The sequence below is a fragment of the Plectrocnemia conspersa genome, unplaced genomic scaffold (assembly GCF_051122295.1).
Source record: "Plectrocnemia conspersa isolate PC_06_02 unplaced genomic scaffold, ASM5112229v1 ptg000001l, whole genome shotgun sequence".
NCBI lineage: Eukaryota > Metazoa > Arthropoda > Insecta > Trichoptera > Polycentropodidae > Plectrocnemia > Plectrocnemia conspersa.
In genome coordinates, this window is record NW_028277165.1 from 30,372,215 (window position 1) to 30,392,960 (window position 20,746).

The 20,746-nt window shown below is 30.7% G+C and overlaps 1 protein-coding gene across 1 annotated transcript in view; it reads right to left on the reverse strand.

The window, feature by feature from the left end:
• The window catches only part of rl (Mitogen-activated protein kinase rl), a 123,680-nt gene continuing 102,934 nt past the window's right edge, over positions 1-20,746 (reverse strand). Inside the window, exons 2-8 of the mRNA XM_088189401.1 lie at positions 6,868-6,994; positions 6,691-6,801; positions 6,494-6,628; positions 6,305-6,421; positions 6,073-6,240; positions 2,810-2,998; positions 1-2,738 (exon numbers count right to left, since the gene is read on the reverse strand). Coding sequence (XP_088045527.1) covers positions 2,628-2,738; positions 2,810-2,998; positions 6,073-6,240; positions 6,305-6,421; positions 6,494-6,628; positions 6,691-6,801; positions 6,868-6,994 — 958 coding nt within the window. The 3' untranslated portion in view covers positions 1-2,627. The remainder of the gene's footprint in view (positions 2,739-2,809; positions 2,999-6,072; positions 6,241-6,304; positions 6,422-6,493; positions 6,629-6,690; positions 6,802-6,867; positions 6,995-20,746) is intronic.

Below are 20,746 nucleotides of genomic sequence, written 5' to 3' on the forward strand. Positions count from 1 at the left end.
TTTGTATAGTTAATACTTTATTTGTACAATAAGTCCTCAAATTGGAACAATTAAAATGGTATTCTCACGATGGCTTTTGGATACGCGACGACGCGCCGCTCTACTTCGCTTTGATCGAAACAGTCTTGAAGAATTTGTCGCGAATAATTCGCATCTATCTAACAATTCAAAACGTATGTGTAAAATTTTCAAAAAAACGACGGCGCGAACTCAAATTATCCAAATGCCATACGCGAGTCATAACAACAATGGCAACAATATACACTAAATAATATTTATTGACACCAAATCGCAACCAGGAGTGTCTGCGGTGAGACACGAGCAATGGAATATAACAAGTAGAAGACGCGGCATTGTACGTACACGTTACATTATATAATACTAAAAAGTCCATTCAGGAAGATTAAAAAATAAAATAATTATAAACTACTTTGCTATATGGATCGCCTCCGTTTATCTGCATCCTCGCTCTTCGAATTGCTGCTTTTTTTTAGATAGTCTTGTCATTAGAGACACTCGAGTGTGAACGTAAGTTTAAAGATAATTCACAACCGTGTAGTCCTAAACATGAATTAATTTTTGTACTGTTTTCGGCGTCGGCTAAGAAGAAAATCATTAGTCGCTATTTTTAAAAAGACTGAAAAGATTCTGTTTTTCTAGTCCTGAAATCAAAGAAAATCTAAGACAGCGAAATCGGTCGATTACTGTATCATAAAAATACAATCAGTCATTCGCTTTAAAATATAGTATTAAATTTCATTTGCATTTAATTAGTTTATTTTCATTTCGTAATAATAAATTCATCATATACTTTTTTTAACAGTAAATTAAATAATAGACAAAAGATCCTTCAACTAAATATTTCTTTGATTTTAGGACCAAATTATCTAAAAAAAAAAAAATTCATAATAATACTTGTATCAGATGCTTTTCATTACATTTACGTAATTTGTATTATGAATGGCTTAACATTTTTCATTTTTGTCCGCACGCGCTGAACAACAAGAAGTCAACTAAACATACATTTTTGTATAATTAACCTTCTTAGTCAACTTTAGATGTTCAACAATCACAGATAATTGTATAATAATGAAATAATTTGCATCACCTATGCCCCGATTGGCGACTGACGACATATGTACAACATCGAGATGAGCAAATATTTTTTTTTTATATATATTTTAATATATTCAATACATTATTAAAAATGAGTGGCAATACTTGAAAACATTCAATATATATAATACATATATAGTAATTTAAGTCAACGGTGCATAATGCAATTGAAAGATAGAATATACACATTGGCTTAAAATACGTTAAGTTTAATATATATGTATCTTGATAAAGATATATTCAACACCTATTAATAAAAATAGAATATTAATTGATTACGTTGATATTACTTTTTTTTTCATTCTTACAAACATTGCTTAAGAATTTAGAATAACAACGATGAATGTTTAAAAATACGATTATGTAATTTAAAAATACGCCGATGCTGCTGTTTTTTTGTTGTTTGTTGTAATATTAACACTATTGTACATTATTCAATGGTTTTATATCTATTACATGAGAATAAAATATTTTATATTTAATACGACCACACCGAAAAAATCGTCGATAATGCTTTTCGTTTATATACTGTTCGAGTCCAACGATAGACTAAAAAATACATTATTTGTTATCAACAGTCAATTCAAGTGATTCTAACTAAATTTATGTCATTAAAACTAAAAAATGTCGATTAATTGCATTATAGATTATTTGGAATGGATGTGTAAAGAAAAGCATATTTTTTATTTATTTATTTTTGCATATTAAAGAATTTTATTTTATAACTTTCAAAAGCATTTGTGACACGACAGATTCATATACACAATATTTATTACAATACAAAGTATTGAATTCATTGAAACATTACACAGATTTTTTATGTGAAACAAGTTTCAGAAACATTCATTCGTCAATATTACATTTTCTAATTTTAATGATACATAAATTTAATATTAAAATTGAACCACTTTCAATGATTGTGATAGTAGCATTCATTGGAGCTATTGGCATGTTTTATTTACCTTAATTGTTTTAATTTTGCTCTCACCAGTCGAAATCAATATCACATCATAATCGAGTAATACTATATTAAAATATATTTAAGAGATCGTTAGCGATATAATGACAGTGATGATAAATTCCCCACAGACAATTTATAGTCAGATTCAATGGTAAAGACTGCACTAAGTTTACATTTTTTGCGATATTATGTCAATTACTTCAAAATAATAAATATCATATAATGATCGATCGTCAAAAGGTCAGCCAGTTTCCTTGAATCTGACTTTAGCTAAAGCTCAAATCATGTCGTCATAGCAAAATCATTCCCCATATACGTTCATAAAAATCGGAAGACTAATTAAAAAAAATTAAAAATAGGCGACATGATTAAGCTTTATTTGTTATTTTATAATTTTGTAAAAAATCATTTTGTAATTATTACTATTAATTTGTTGTGTCAATATCAAAGTAATATCAACTATTTATTTTTAAAAACGATCGATTAGAATGCACAATTTTAGATAGAAACGATTGACACTCGAACGGCAATGGATTGAAACGTTACGTGTTTATGCTGTGTGTCTGTAGAGCAGAGTTTCTTCGAAGATGAACTTCTTCAATGTCTCTTTTGGAAGATCGTCGAGCTCCATCGAAAAGCGGAATGGTTCTTCGGCCACAGGCTGCAAATTTTAATATTGTTTAATGTAAAAACGATAAAATATATGTAGATTATAAAGAAATGAAATTGAACCTCATCGTTGGGATCGTAATACTGTTCAAGATATGGATGGGCTAGCGCCTGTTCGACTGTTGCCCGACGGTGGGGATTGAACGTCAACATTTTCTCCAGCAAGTCGAGAGCACGGGGATCAGCCGACGGGAACAAACTTTTCCATGGTACGCGCGGTTTGAATGGAAGCGATTCCAAATATCCGCGAGCCTGCAAAAAATAACATTTAAGATTCAGAATTTAACTTGGAAGTGCGACTCTTCACTTTGAATTATTTGATACAAAGGTACATTTTCTTCTAAGAATACATCAAGAATAGTATAGTAAAGGCAAAGGTAGATTTCTGTATTTAAAAATGTACATATAAAGATATTTTTTATAGTTAACGAGTATGATATAAAACATTTTTAACCTTTCGGATGTTTTTCTAAAAAGATACAAATGTTTTGATGTTTTGAAATAAGATGGCGAATAAGGCTGGTTAAAAAACTTAGCAGAGATATTTGTAGATCTGATTAAAAATACAGCAGTTATTGTTTTATTAAAAAGTTATACCCCTAAATATAAATAAAAAAATTTTAGGTGAAAGTTTAATTTATGTGAGTCAAGAATATTTTCCGGAAGATTATTCTTTGAGAATTTTATTTTTATTAGTTATAAAACATCTTTGGACGATTTTATAGCTTACTAGAATAGAATTCTAAAAATTTGAAAGGAATGTAAATCACTCAAAACATTATTGATAGAACATCTCCAAAAAGTCCGATAATATTACACAAGCAACTAAAAATATTCAATGTATGATTAAAATACTTTTATTTTATGTTACTTTGTGTAAGAAGTTAATAATATACAATATCATAAGCTCATCACTGTGGGATGTGATTTTTGAATGTATATAAGTCAGAGTTTCTTAAAAATATTAAATAATATTAATATTTTTAAATTAAAATAACTAATAAGATAACAATAAATAACAAGCTAAACTAGCAAAAAAGTTTGAGCGAAATTATGAGTTCAAAGTGTGAATTAATAAGCGCATTGCGCGAAACAGCTATCAAAATGCTTAGATTTATGACATCTACTGTATAAGTTATAATGAATGTGTATCTATTATATTTTCACTAGCATAAATATAATTTTATTAACTGTTTTAGTAAAATCATATCCGAATACATTTTCACCGGTAGATATATATTCTAATAGCGAAAATATAATTTAACTGATTTGCACTAGAAAAATTATATGTCGCTCTAACCTGTCGTTGAAACTTAATTTGACAGTTGCGAAACGTCCATTTGCTGTTCAAACCCAAACCTAACTTAATGAAAGCTGAAAAACTATAGTTAATTTCAGAATTTTCAATAAGTTGGGTTTAGTTAATTCATATAGCTTAGGTTTGGGTTTGAACAACAAATGGACGTTTCGCAACTGTTACAATGAATTTATATTTAGGTCAGTTAAAATGTATCAAGCAATTAATTTATAATTTTACTGGTCAATATCAGTAAAACTGTATTTATACAATGTGTAGATGATCATTTTTATCCTAAAAGTGATGTCGCCCCATAACTATTTTTTGAAACGAAAATCGCTAATGTGTCTTTCTTTGTCCTAGCCGAACAAAATTTTTCGAGATGCCCTTTTTATTTTTAATGTCCTCCTTTGATATTTTAAAATCTGGTCACCTTGAATTTGCCCAGAAAAATGCATGTCATTTAATGAAATACTATGAATCTAAGTAAAAGCAAAATATTACAAAAAAATTACCACATCTGTAGTAATATCAGTAAGGACTTGGGAACTTTTGCCTCTACCTCTGGAAAAAGCTGAAATGAAGTTCTTAATTCTAAACCAAAAATCTATCCTGAACATATTTTTTAAAATATGTCATTTCAGTGAAATCATACCGGAATACATTTTCACCAGTAGATATATATTTTTACCAGTGTAAATATAATTTATCCGACAGGTGCTAGTCAAATTATATGATTTCAACTTTTCTATATGTATTAATATATTCAATTACATATTTATCATTATTTATTTACATGCAATATATAAATGTTACAATGAATGTGTATTTTTCAGTGAAGTCTAAATACATTTTCACCAGTAAATATATATTTCTACTATCGAAAATATAATTTTATTGATAGGCGCTAGTTAAATTATTTGCTGCTCTAAAATGTCCATGAAACTGAATTTGACAGTTGTAAAAGTCCATTTGCTGTTTAAACCCAAGCCTAACCTACATTAATTAACCAAACCCAACTTGACATAATATTGACATTAGGTCAAGTTCAAAATACAAACTAAGCCAATTCATTTCTCAGGGGAAAATAAGCAGAAAAAAGTACATACATCACAGTTTGCATATTGTTCCATAGTTTGTCTGCACTTGGATAGTGCATTATGTTTTCAAAATATGATAGCTATCCTTACCGATATTACTATGGACTTCTTATAGAGGGGTGATCAAAGTATATTCAAATCGAATTTTGGTTGATAGGAAGGCGCAAAAACAATTATCAATTCTCAGAAGTCAAAAATTCACATCAAAAGCAATAAAATCGTTACGGCGCCGTTGCAGTGGGAATGCTTGGTAACGGGCGTTCCCACTGCAACAGCGACGGCACGATATTATTGCTTTTGACGTGGATTTTTGACTTCTGAGAAGGAATAATTGTTTTTTTGCGCTGTCCTATTGGCCAAAATTCGGTTTAGATATGCTTGATTCGATTCTCACTTATTGTAAGTCGTAATATTGTTATAAAAAGTCTTAAGGCCTTGTCAAACAGATAGCGATGCGAAGGCGTAGCGAGGAGTTTTTATTTTGTAATACACAGTATTTCGAGTCTCGTCACAAAGAGTTCTGATGCGTTTTCGCGGCGAACATAACGCCATGACTAAGGCAATGCGAAGCGAATCGTGAGCGCGATAGTAGTATTAAATGAGTTTGTATGGACGATGACAGACAGACAACGACAGCGAGATGCGAAGCAATAGCGAAGTGTGCCGGTTGTGATTGTGATCACCATTTATTCTCGGAAGAGTATCACTTACGGCATGAAGATGCAGATTTATTTAATCTATATTTTTAATTTGTCAGAGTTCTTTATTTTCATAGAAATCAAAGTTTAATTGCAATGAAATATTTTTTTATTTATAGTATTCTCATAAATATTATTCTTGATCATTTTATAATATAATACTAATTATCGATGTTACAAATCCTCGTAGTCGTCATAGCTAAAGTATGAATAAAAATATGAATATATCACCTTTTCATTTATGATGCACTCCAAATCCTCAGGGCTAGGAGATCCCAACACCCCCAATATGTGATTTAGCTGATCTAAATAATGTTTCCCAGGGAATATGGGTCTGTTGGAGAGCATCTCTGCGAGAATGCAACCGACCGACCAAATATCTATTGACTTTGTGTAACCCTAAAAAACAGAGTTGTTAATTTAATACTAATTTTCCAGTGTACTTCCAATGCAAAATACTTACTTTGGAATTGAGCATGATCTCTGGTGCTCGATACCACCTGGTTGCGACGTATTCGGTTAAAAATCCGGTATGATCGTGATCGGGATCGGCTACCCTTGCCAGACCAAAATCGCAAATCTAAAAAAAAAAACTATATTAACAATTGTTTTTATTATACAAATATAACATGCAACGTGAAGATAGACATACTTTCAAATCGCAGGATGTATTGAGCAACAAATTTGAAGGTTTAAGGTCTCTATGCAGAACGTTGGCTGAATGAATGTATTTCAAGCCTCGCAAAATTTGATATAGAAAATAGCAAATGTGATCATTACTCAGTTTCTGAAATGTAATGCGTTGATTAGTGTTTGATTTTTGGTTATAATAAATTTATAATGACTTACCTGCGTTTTTAGCAATTTGTATAAATCCGTCTCCATCAAGCATTGTACAATGTAGACGTCCTTCATTTGATCTATGGTCACCGCCCGCAATATGTCTCTGATGTCAATTATCTGAAAGAAGATTCATAATAATAGTAAGCACTAACAATGACACATAAAATACAATTACAAACTTACGTTTTCATGTTTAAACCTCGTCAATATCTTGATTTCTCTAAGCGTCCTCTGGCAGTAAGTCTGATGTTCGAACGGCGATATCTTCTTTATGGCGACATTTGAATTCTTCTCGTTGTCGTATGCCGATCTGAAAATAAAATATATTATTAATAATAGGAAAACATTTTTATAAATACACTTTTGCATTGTGATTTATTTTAGGTCAACATATCTAAGAGAAATGTAATAAAAACGTTTCACTCGACATTGAACTAATTCTTATGTAAAGACACCAAGTTTTATCTCAATTGTATATGAATAATTCTTGTTTGCATATATTTTGTTGAGATAGTGATTCACTGCACGTCGGCGAATTTAGGAACGTCATTTGGACAGGTGGGAGCATTTGCCCTACCCCTTGAATTTGTCAAGTTATTCAATGAAATACTATGAATTTCAATGAAATCGAAATATTAATGACGGGCTGACGATTACTGACAGGCCAACTTTTGATTAAACCAGAAATTATTTAGTTATCCTACAAAGAAATCTAAAAAAATAACAGTCTCGAATCTATCCCGAAAATTTTTTTTTAAAATGTCATTTCAGTGAAATCATATCGGAATACAATTTTACCAGTAGATATATATTTTTACCAGTCAAAATATAAATTATCTGCCATGTGCTAGTAAAATTATATGATTTCAACTTTTCCATAAGAAGTAATAAATATAAATACATACTTATCATTATTTATTTACATGCGATGTACAAATGTTACAGTGAATGTGTATTTTTCCGTGAAGTTATATTTTCACTAGTGAAATCCAAATACAATACATTTTCACCGGTAAATATATATTTCTACTAGCAAAAATGTAATATTACTGTGAAATTATATGGTGCTCTAAAATGTCAACGACTCTAATTGACAGTTGCGAAACGTCAATTTTCTGTTCAAACCCAATCCTAACCTAATAAAGTTCTGAAACTAATAATGCTTTTAGAACTTTTATTAGAGCAAGTCCAAAATATTTTTTTCAACTTCTTAATATGAACGCTAGATAACCAAGCGTTTTTATCTTAATGAAATCCAAATATAAAAAAATCGATTACTGGCTGGCCAACTTTTGCTCTCTCCTGGAAAAATCTGAAATGACGTCTCTGGGCGAATCGTTATAATCTATATTACTGATGATACAGTTAATAAATATTTTGTGGAGAAATAGTGTTTTTTTTTTTTTATATTTATATTTGTAATTAATAATTTATTAGTAGTAGTAGCACAATATGGCAACCTAAATTGGGAATTTTAATCAAATTTATAATTAAAATATTGATTAAAATTAGATGACTTGCTGATGCACTTATAATCTTGCGTTATGTTAATTTTAAATAGTTTATGTATGTCTACTCTTTCTGATAAACTGCATTCCGATAATGTATGTAAAAAAATAAGAACATTGACAAGGCAATTCGAGAGAATGATTTTAAAGATAATGATTTTCAGACATAAGTAATAAAAAAAGGTACAATTTAACAGGAAATTATTTTAAGATAAGTGCATATAAATAAATACTTGGTTATTTTTGTTTTCCTTTTACTGCGCTTCTTATTTGTTCTTTTAAAATTTATTAAAAAATATTTTTAGTGTATTATTATATTTTTCTTAATGTATACGTTTTATATTTATAATTTTATTGCATCAAATTGTAACCGCAGAATGAGTTATTTTTTACTCGTGATGTATTACGTAAATAAAAAAATTGTCCTCATAAAAAAAGTCTCAAGGAAACAAACTAAATAGATAGGACAATATTCTGTAAGAGCACGACAACGCTGAGGGGGATAGAGTAGCGTGAGATGCTGCTCTTGCGGTATCGAAACAGCGAAAAGATGAAGCTCATTATTCAAACAGAAAGTGGACCGTATTTTAGTTAAAAGCTTTAGCGCTATACGTAAGAGAGATTTGTATGAAATTTCTATACATATTTTTGAATAAATATTACTTAAATTATTTAGGTTTATTTAAGTAATAATATGATTGTTTATACTTTTTGTATGTATATATACTATCGCATGGAGCAGTGGTAAGTCATTGTTTATACTTTATAAATTGAAGGTCGTGAGTTCGAATTCCACACAGTGTTTATAAAATCAGATTTAATGTTTATTATTAATTATAATTCCGATCGATCACTTCAGATTGGATTTTACTAGCTTTTTCTAATCTCATGGATGAATATCGAAGTGTTTAAATAAAATCGAGCTACTTCGTAACTTATATATGTAAGTCTTCTTATATCATATAAGCTATATTATAAGACTTATCCCTCGATGTACGCGGTGATTGTTTTATATAGTTTCACTTTTACGCGATTAAGAAAAAACTTTTTTTTTAATACTTCAAATCATACATATTTGGTTCCGCACGATGTACAAACGCGAAAGCTTACTACCACTTCTTTCACTTGACCTACACATGGGACCTCTTCCACTGCTTATGCAGTGTGTCTTGAGTTGCTTTCTAGAATACACGCGTATCACTGAGGATTTTACTCGTTTACTTGATAAGTTAAAGAAACGTTAAAAATTTACGTGATTTGATTAGCTTTACTTAAATAAAAAATATGAGCGTTTTTATTTCAAAATTACGATGTCACATTCTAAAATCGCGTCTTGATGTTTGACAAATACGCAACCCATTTGTTCGGAGGCTCCGTTTTATCAAACAAAGGACTAACCATAAGAAGTTTGCGCATTTATCATATGTAGAAAAAGGCGTAACGTAAAATAAAAAAATCAGTAGAAAACAAAAAAATGGTATTAAAATACGACTAATAAGCTGCGACTGAAATGAACTGGATGCGATTTAAAAGGGAATTATTTTAAAAGATTTGTGCATTTAAATAAATACTACGTAAGATAAATCTTCGGAAAAGGATTCGTTACAGAGTTATTCATGGGGTGTTTACTGTTCTGACCAATGCTCGCTCGCATCTAATGTGTCCAAAAGTAATACATGAACAATTCTATTTATGGAACAATTATTTTATATATTGCTTGTATAAATTGTCCTCAAATTAACTTTTGGACTAACCGAAAAAAGGTTGTGCACGTGAAAGCTCCGCAATATACCTCAAACAACGTCGCAAGGGTTGCGGCCAATTTTCGACGTTCTATAAATGGCTAATATGCGAAAGGTCCATGGCAGAAGGGGGCGGTACGAGGGGGTGGCGGCAGCCTGTTGAGCCTGGAGCGCGGGGTCAGGGCTGTGACCCCGTGGAACAAAGCATACCTCTGCAATGGTTACATACGTTACATGCACGAGATAAGATGGATAACATACGAAGTACTGTTTCATTTAATTACACTAATTTAATATAACACAATACGTTAAGGGTTAGCTGAAAAAGCGAAAACCTTTTTACGACATTACATCGTGTGTGTATCATTCCATATAAATTGTTCCGGCTTGAGTGCTGACATCTGTGGCCGCAACGGTCAAGAATTAAAGACGCAATCGCGACTCATGACTGAAAATCGACAGATTGTCGATACCACCTTTTAGTAACTTTTAGTAAATATGAAAATGCAATAAATTGTATACCAACGCTCCTAGAAAACAGGCATTATGTTACAGATACGAATACGATCTGTATTCACTCTTGAATCCTAGCTGGGATTTAAGACATATTTAAGGACGCCACAAACCAACGGAATGCACAGAATGCGAATCGCCAATAAATTGTTAACGTGACACGTGCTCTGTATAACAAAGTCGAGCATCTTCGACGCTTTAGCGTAAACATTTTTGATGTGCATACTAAATGTCACTTCCAAGTCATTGAATACAGATTTCAGGTAAAAACACTTACGCCTAAAATTTAGGAGAATTCCACCGGATAAGAAAATCTGTAACATAAAGAATGTGACACTAGGCAATGCTGAAAGGTAGCCACTGTAGTGGGTGCTGTTCCCGAGAATTTTTTTTAAGCCCGGGAGTCAGAATTGAAAATTCGTAAAATTCCGGGAATTCAAAGTATATTTATTGAAAAAAAAAACATTTTTTCTCGGATTGTGTTTGATTCGTAATTAAATTTAATATTTTTTGTAAATTTGTGATGCCCCTAGTAATATATATGAGATCCATTTCGTTTCATAAAACAAACCTTTGCTACACGCAAGGATTATTTTTACATTGGAGTTGATAGTTATTTTAGGGTTTAATTTTTTTTTCAATTTCTATAATTTCCATAGAGTATGTGGACAAATAATTAAACACCTAGTTGTCGATCGAATACCCGCACAGCGACTCCGTGTATTTTTGTGAAGACAGCGAATCCGCATTTGTTCGAATACTCAGGGAGAGCAGAAGACACAAATTAGATCAGCTTATTACTGATAGTAGCCACTTAAGTAACCAGAAAAAAATTGTTAATTTTCAAATACGTTTATAACAAACTGGATTTTGATTTTTAAATAAAGACTTTATAATTGCTATCGAAAGGCAAAAGAGTGACCGTGGAACGATGCGGACGAAAACCGCTTTCTTAGTACGCAGACGATTCAGCTATTTTTAGTGTTTTTGGTCATATCAAAAACGCGAAAAAATACAGATATCTTTTGAAAACTTGAATAGTGGTAAAAAATTAAAAATACAGAATAAAACAAATCAATTATATTCACAAAAATATAACCTTACCACCGCCTCTCTAAGATGAACAGGGCAGTAATGTAAAATATAAATCTAGCGTTAAATATCTGGGCTTACATCTGAACTCCAAGCTTAAATTTAATAAACATATTTTGGAACTCCGCTCTAAAGGGGCTTGACGCCATTGCGACCCATAGACCGAAATTTATTAGAAAGAGCGTGCTTAGTACAAAAAACTAAGCCTTAAAAATATATATAAGCAAATAATCAGATTGGCATGTGTTTTTCAATACATAAATATTAATAATTCATGTATTATAGAAATTTATTATTTTTATATATGAAAATAGTATATTAACCGCATTATAATACTTATCTTTAAAATAAAATAAAACAACAATAAAATAACATTGTCATTTTTATACAAAAAATACTATATAAATATTTATTATATTAACCACACTAACACACTAATCTCATTTAGTGGGGATTACGACAGAAACAACATTTAAATATAAGCACAAAATGCCAAAGCACATATTTGCTTTAGAAGCAATGGATTCAGATCTCCAGGTAAATTAACTACATTAGCACTTAATCCATTATCTTCCCATTAAATTGTAAAAGGTTTTTCCCCCAAGCTCAACTTATTCAGATAAATAGAAAAACATTACAGAGCAAGTATTTTCAGTCTCTTAACGAATTGAAAAAATCAATATATGAGTGAACCATTCGAAATTTCGTCAATTGTGAATCGGGTAACAAATACTAGACTAGCGTTATGTAAGCCTAAAGTCACTTTACTTTTTTAAAATTATATATTATTTAATTTTTCTTCTAGATTCTAAAAATATACGATGGAGTAAAGCACATAACTTATTGAATTTTACTTTGAACATCAACGCGCTTAAGAAGATCTCTTTTCAAACCTTCCAGGAATGGGATATGTTTTAGGTCGTATCCAGTGTACACTGTACATATTAAATAAATTCACTGTACAGTTGTATTGATGAATAAAAAGGGATATACACCTGATATCGTTCTGAGGCGCATACTAAAAACCGCCTTTCAATATATGTATGCAAATATAACAAAGGTTAAATTACGTTAAATATTAATCGTAAGCAAATCCAGATGTACGCCACTATATATTAAAATAAAATAGTAATTGTGTAACAGTGATATTAGTTTTAAAATAAGGTTAAATTTGTATAAGAAAATAAGCATAAAAATATTCATTTTATGTAGAATGTCATATAAAATTGTAATACAAATACAAAAAATATGTGTTTTATAATACTAAATATATAAAATATTGCACTTCAATTACAATATTATTTTTTCCTATATATAATATGTAGTAAGAATGGTGCTTAAAAATGGCCTACTTACTATAAAACATATCCATCAATATTGATTGTATCTCAATTATTTAATCAATTTCTTAAATGTAGGTATATATATGTATGTATAAATACATATGCGTGCATGACCAAAAAATTGGAACATCCGGGTTACATATAATACGTGTTATGTAAACTAAAACCTACGCAAATTGCTGTCAAAATTGAATGTCAACAAATTTATATATCTGTAGCTGATTCTGTGCATTCAATGAATTATAATTGTAAAAATAATATCTGCATGTTTATATTCTTAATAAATAAACTCAGCGCTGTATTGATGAATGACTAAATTATTTTACCTATTTGAATATCATGTGTTAAATATGATTACATAAATAATATTTTATTAGGGATAAAGGGATAAAAAATATTTTCCATCATTTTTGACTTTGATACATCGATATCGATATAGAGCCACAGCTGGCTGAAAAAAATAGGATGCATACTGTTAATTCAACTACACAAAAGAGCACTCCTTTATATTAAGAGTTAACCAAATGTTATACTAGCTATAAAATATTAGACGGTGCTTCTCCAAATATATTTACTTTGGTTTTACTGTCTCCGTTCAGGAGACGTTTGACACATTTTTTAATCTGCTGTTGTAACCTGACAGGCGTAAGGCTAATGCGTTATAACAGAGTGCAATGAGATATAATTAATACTTAAAACCGCCACTTTTCAGTCATATTTATAATTAATTATTATGTGTATTATAATACAATCAATGTATGTCGCTCTGCAACTGGGACTGGTTTTAACCCTTTCGCCGCCAACCTGTTTTTTCTTGAACACATGCTGTCAGCCAAGCGTTTAAATGAGATTTAAAATTTTAAGCGTTGCATGTGTTTAAATCCTGATCACGGCTAAAATACAGGAGTTCAACATTTATCAATTGTAAACTTAGGATAACGAGAGTTTAAGTAATCAAAATAAATATATAAACAAATGATATTGTTATAATTTTATGTAATAGCGCATTTTTTAATAAATAAAAATTGAAGTCTGTTGCTGGGGCCCGAGCCCGTGGTCTCTGGATTTCCAGTCTAGACCTCACGGACAGTTGTGTTAAATAAATGCGTTGCCTTCAAAATTATTTTATTTTGTATATAACTATAGATTTGGTACAATAAAAAAATGTTAAACGGAATAAAATGAATTTTAGCTTATATTATGCAAATAAATTTCGCCGTCGCTGTACCTACTGCGACACGATTTTATTGCTTTTGACGTGAATTTTTGACTTCTGAGAAGTGATAATTGTTTTTGCCAAAATTCGGTTTGAATATACTTTGATCAGCCCTCTTGTATCACAGAAGTCCATAAAAATATCGGTAAGGATAGCTATCATATTTTTAATTTATAGTATAATATCAAAGTGCAGACAACATATAGTAAATATGCACAATTATTATTATGGTTATTTTCCCCTTGACCTAATGAAAGTTCTGAAAAAAATATTTTAAAACTTTTATTAGGTTAGGTTAGGGTTTGAACAGATATTGGACGTTTCGCAATTTAAAGCAGCATATAATTTCACTAGTTAAATTATATTTTCGCTAGTAGAAATATATATATATACTAGTGAAAATGTCTTTAAGCCTCACTAGTGAAAATATAATTTCACATTCACTGTACATTCACATCGCATGTGAATAAATAATATGTATAACTACACACGGAAAAGTTAAAATCATATCATTTTACTAGCACCTACCAGATAAATTATATTTTAATTTTTAAAAATATAAATCTACCGGTGAAAATGTATTCTGATATAATAGTTTATACAACGAATTTAAGGTAAAATGGTTGTGAATTACTAAATGTTTTTACCGAAATATATTTATATAAGTATCTATAGTTTTTAATGCAATAAGATACTAGGAATTTTATCATTAAGTCATTTAAAATGGGTTCAGAAAATAAAAAATATATATTGGGCATGACATAGGATCACAGTTCTCGCCGATTCTGTTTTGTCTCGTACTATCTAGATCCTCATTAAGCGTTATGCGAATTTATGTGTGATTTAGGTCCTTTACGTGTTTAAATGTTTGATTACACTGTCAACTATTGTATATATCTTAAAGATAATCTATTAAAAAAATGTGACGGGGTGTGTGTTTACACATTTTTTCAATGCGCGTATAAAGATGGATCAGTGGATGGAAAATGTCAACGCTAATGGACCGCAAAAAAAGTGCCGGAGGCTTGTCAAATTTTCATATACCTATGTACTCACAGGAAAAACAGAAGAAAAAAACGCGAAGCGAAAGAAAAACTCGCGAGCGCTACCCTTATTTGTGTATAATTTAAACAAATTAAATAAACATTATCCCCGCGGCGGCCTTGAAACAACTCGGGAAAATCCAGAGGCGTCCGCGGTGGGATTTTCACGGAGAAGGAAACGATGGAAAAAATAAGGCTTCATTAGCATCCGCCATGTGGGTTGAGGTGTGGGGTTTCCAGGTGTTCTCCGGAGTTAAATAAAGTCAGATGAAAGGGATATTTTATTCTTAGAGTCGTTCCGCACCACTGCACTTAAACTACTATATAACTATGGTAATAGTATTTTTTTTTTGCTTCAATCATAGCGAATATCTTAATATCAAAGAGAACGATTCTTTGATATATAATATGAGTGTTTCAGGCATTGAATCACATGTTTTCAATAGAGATTTACTTAAATTTCATACACTTATACATACGTGGATAAGAGAATAAATTAAGTTGTAATATTGAGAAAATTCTCGTATAATTCCAAGGTAATTTTGCCCGGTAATGAATAATTTTGCGGCAGTCGTCTCTTTACGCGTGTACTATATAATTGAGGGTATATTTAAGACCAGTGAATGTTTGAGGCTTTCAATCCTAAATATACCTGGAGATGTTCATAAATATTTTGTATATAAACAGCGGCCTGTATCAAAACGCTAAAAAGCATACTTGACACATTGGCTAATATTTAAGTTTAAACAAAAATGCTAAATATCTGAGTGTTAAAAGTGACATCATCACGTCATTTGAATAATTTTTTTTAAATTATTTTAGGTGTAAAATAATTCAATATATTATAGAAAGATGACACGGATCAGTGTATGACGTACATATTTCTTTGTCGTATACAATATGACAATACTCTCGAGATAGTACATATATTTAAGAATAGAGAAACACTTTTTTAATTAAATTATATATAAATAAATTAAGTCTTCTGTTAATTTGTAACACTTTCATTGATATTTCAACGGATATGATACTATTATAAATATAGTTGATTAATTACTTAAATTTTACTGCGACGTGGCGACATTTCGTAGTTAATTGCCTTCTCATTTCCACTCCTTAACGGCGTAACGAGAAACACACGTTCTTCAAAGACTTTTCCATCTCAACCCCTAGAGGTCTCAGGAGGAAAAACTCCTCATATATTATGAATCAAAGTTCTTCTTGTTCGTGCGCCTTATTATATCGTATTTTATTACGAATACATGTACGTTTTATACATAATAGTTTATATTAATTTTGCTGCGACAGTTTAATTTGAGTAGATACGTCGCAAATTAACTATTTGAATACACCCTCGCTCTCTTGCCATATTGGTTAAATACAAACATAGCGTGTAGCATTAATAAAACATGCACGGAATGTTCGTTTTATGTATCATCGCGAAAAGCGCGCTTTCATGGGGTGTGTACATACATAAATCAATTTCCTGCTTTGAAACATATTATTTATTCATTATTAAAGATAAAATGTCGATGAGCTTAATTTCAGTTAAATTAATCAAGCAATTTTGCTCGAAACCGTTCTAGCAAATAATTGCGACATGTGAACGCGTCATCTTGTGTAATCACGACTACTATAAAATTCATGTTTTAACCATTTTTAGTGGTTTTAAATTACAAGTCTGCATTTTATTTATTTTAAACAGTTAGAGCAAAATAACACCGTTAAAATGTTTGACCTGTAATTGGTCGGTCGCTCCGAGGGTGAAATCGGTATGTGTAAGTACACGGGGTGGTATTGTTTTTTTTTCAAATTAACCAAATTTTGATCAATAGGAGAGCGCAAAAAACAATTATCCCTTCTCAGAAGTCAAAAATCCACGTCAAAAGCAATAAAATCGTGCCGTCGCCATCGCAGTGGGAACGCTCGTTACCGAGCGTTCCCACTGCGACGGCTCCGACACAATTTTATTGCTTTTGACGTGAATTTTTGACTTCTGAGAAGTGATAATTGTTTATTGCGCCCTCCTTTTGACCAAAATTCGGTTTGAATAAACTGTGATCAGCCCTCTTATATCAGAAGTCCACAGAAATATTTGTAAGGGTAGCTTTCATATTTGTAAAAAACATAGTGTAATATCGTAATAAGTACATACAAACTATGAAAAATATGCAAAATGCGACATCTGTCAGTATTTCTTCTCCCGCTTATTTTCCCCCTGACCTAACTAAGCTTTTATTAGGTTAGGTTTAAACAGAAAATAGACGTTTCGCAACTGTCAAATAGAGCAGGATATAATTTCACTAGCTCTCATCAGTTAAATTATATTTTCGCTAATAGAAATACATTTAGAGCTTTTTATATCATATATTTGCACATATAATTTTTGAGACGTAAAATACAATAAAATTGTTTCATAAGAACGTTCTCAATCACTCTTCTCGGAAGTGAATAATTCACATCAAAAGCATTAAAGCGTGTCAACGGATTTATATTGCTATAACAACGTATTCAAAATAGTTTACAAAACTATGAACATTGATATATTTGAGATCTATAACAATCTCAAACGTTTCGCAGCGGCATATTGTCAAATTTTGATATTTCATTCTAACCCTTTTAATACATAACACGACTAACTGCTAAAGGCAATTAAGCTATAAACTATTTAACTACAACTGTATGAATTAACACGACTGTGTGTTTGCCAAGTTTTGATTGGCCTTACAAAGTCTTGTTGCACGTCGAGTGAACAAACAGTGAGAGTTTGCTCGTTATAATATTCACGAGAATAATATGTAGCGAAAATGAACTCGTGCCGAACTTACAAATTGCGACAAATCTTATAACGAAGCTGAGGATCTGTAAAACCACCACTAACAAGATTTGAAAATCGCTTTAAAATAAATAAAAATATAAAGGGGCTGCAGTATCGCAGTTCTTTGAACGAGCCGCGCTAGAGACTAAGTACTTCTTGTATACGATATTAAATATGTATTTACTATTCTGCGTACATTTGTAATAAAAAAATATATATCCGGTAAGCATGTATTACATAATACGAGATACAAGTTCGGTAACTACGGTTATGATTTTTGGAATGGTTTTCCGGATGTTATTTTAAGAGCTTTCGGCGTTCGGTTCGGAATAATCTATACGTATAAAATGTATAATATATAACTAGGGAGATCAACTCATTCGTAATGGATTATGAATCTTTAATTATCGAATAAATTATCCTTCGTTCATTTAAGTCCGTGTATTTCAACCAATTGGTCCACAAACTTCCCCTCAAGATATTTTATAATTATTCTGTCTGTTTTCTTTGTTAAAAAAATAAGCGAAAAATGTGAGTGGAAATTTGGATGGCCCTTATTTTATTAAAAATGAATATGAATAAAAAAAAATAACTCTCCCAAAAAATAAACTAACCACAGATTTTAAATATAAATTGTTTCCTGTAAGTACAACTGTGGCCAATTGAAAGTTGACATGGCGATTTTTCAATTATTTTATCAAATTTGATGCATTTTTTACACGTTTTTGAATTTATAATAGATAATTATAATCGTTAACTTTCGTTTTCGGTTAATACTGTTAAAATTTTATAGGTATTGTAAAATTAGGAATGTATAATTGCGTCAATTCTGGGAAAGGTTTTTTTTTACGTCGTCCCAGCAAGTGCATAATGGCGAGCCTCTAACTCACCACGTGCGCGAGACCTCTTTTTTTGGTTCTATTAATAGAAAGCAATATCGAGGACACACTTTTATAACATTTTAACAAAATTATTTTGACGTAATTTTTAATAAATTATTGTATTCTGACTGGCATATTGAAGATATGCTATTATTTTAGATTTTACCGTAGTTTGTTTAGATCTCTACATGATTTTGGGTTTGTCTTTACATAACCGTGGCTAACGCGCAACTAAGGAGGCTTTACAAGTTAATATAACTTGTAAATTATTACCACAGATGCACTTAATCATAAAAAATACAATAGAGCAAGTTTTAAGGAAAGAATATATTTTAATAATAGAATTCATGAAATATTGCTATCAGCTGTATATTGTTTTCGAGTTCAATTTTTCTCGAGTTTGAAATTTTATGTACGTTATAATATAAACTACAGAAAATACGACCCATACAAAATTATATATATAATCCTCTTTATGTTCCCAACATATTCATACGCTACTTAAAACCTTTGCTTTCAGATACATGTGGCTGCATTTTTAAAATAACCCTTGAGCCATGCTGCAATGTATGTACACAAGTGTATCTTATATGTTTGAAAAACCTTCGTAGACGAATACGATATTGCTTTCGAGAGTAATATAAACTTACGTGTTACGTAACACGTTTGATACTTAGCAAAAATTATTAGTACAAGGGCTGCCTCAATAATTGACAAGAGAACATTTCAAAGGGTAAGATTTGTATCCTACATACAAATGTGAAATTTGATTAAATATTCTAAAGGAGAATTCGGAGAAAACACTATTATAAATTATTTACTTAACGTTATATTTACTAATATGTTTAAGGGCTCTTCCTATCATGCCATAAATTAAATCCAGCTTTGTGCTTTTGCGCGCAGAGGAAGACGCGGCTTATGATAGAATATTTTATAACACGTGTAGCAAGATCAAATTGATAGATGTCTTTAAAACTTATTATTGTATTATTTGTAAAGCTTAATAGATTTTCTCAGAATTGGTCTTATTAGCGTTTCGAAAAACAATGTCTTTGTATTATAGATAGACAATATTATATTAAATATATTTTTGAAACACTATTGTATTACTCGAGAATACAAATTTAATTATACTTTAACAATATTTCTGTCAGTTTTGAGAGCCAGAGGGCAGAGAAATATAGAAGAAGACACGTTGTCACGTCTCAGCATATTCTTTTTAGCAAATTTGGTACCCTTGCTCGGAATTTTTTATATATTTGCATATATTGTAACAATGAACAAATTGAACAAGTTTGGACACTAAATATATATATTTGTTTTTGTGTTATTAAATAGAATTTTACATTTAAAACAATAAAAATGTAATAGTATCCATATATATATGTATCTTTGAGTAAATGACAAGTTAACTCAACTAGAAACAAAACATTTGCATCAAAACCAACGTTGTACGTAATATCTTTTAAGTTAGATTAAGTTTATAAAATATCAAAACATGTTGATCTTTTGACTGCTTTATAAATACATATTTTATAAATATATAGAATTGTGGCGACCACACATATAGGCACATTTAAAAGGGCGATTGTCTCATTGTTAATGACTGTGACCAAAAACGTTCATTCATTAACAATGAGACAAACATCATGGCACAAGAGGGATTTCTTTTGACCACACATAACACGGGTCGTTAAGAGAATCATTTTTGTGACAAAACGGTACGTACGCAATCAATCACACAAAGCAAACCTTTTCGAAGAATTCGAAAGTCTGGAGCCAAGCAAAAAACTCGCTTTCGAAAATACACATCCGATTTCTCGAATTCTAAGAAGTCACTGCAGCGATTGGTTAGGAGATCGATGCACAATCGCGATTACGTGCATCACCCTAAATGATATAAGCC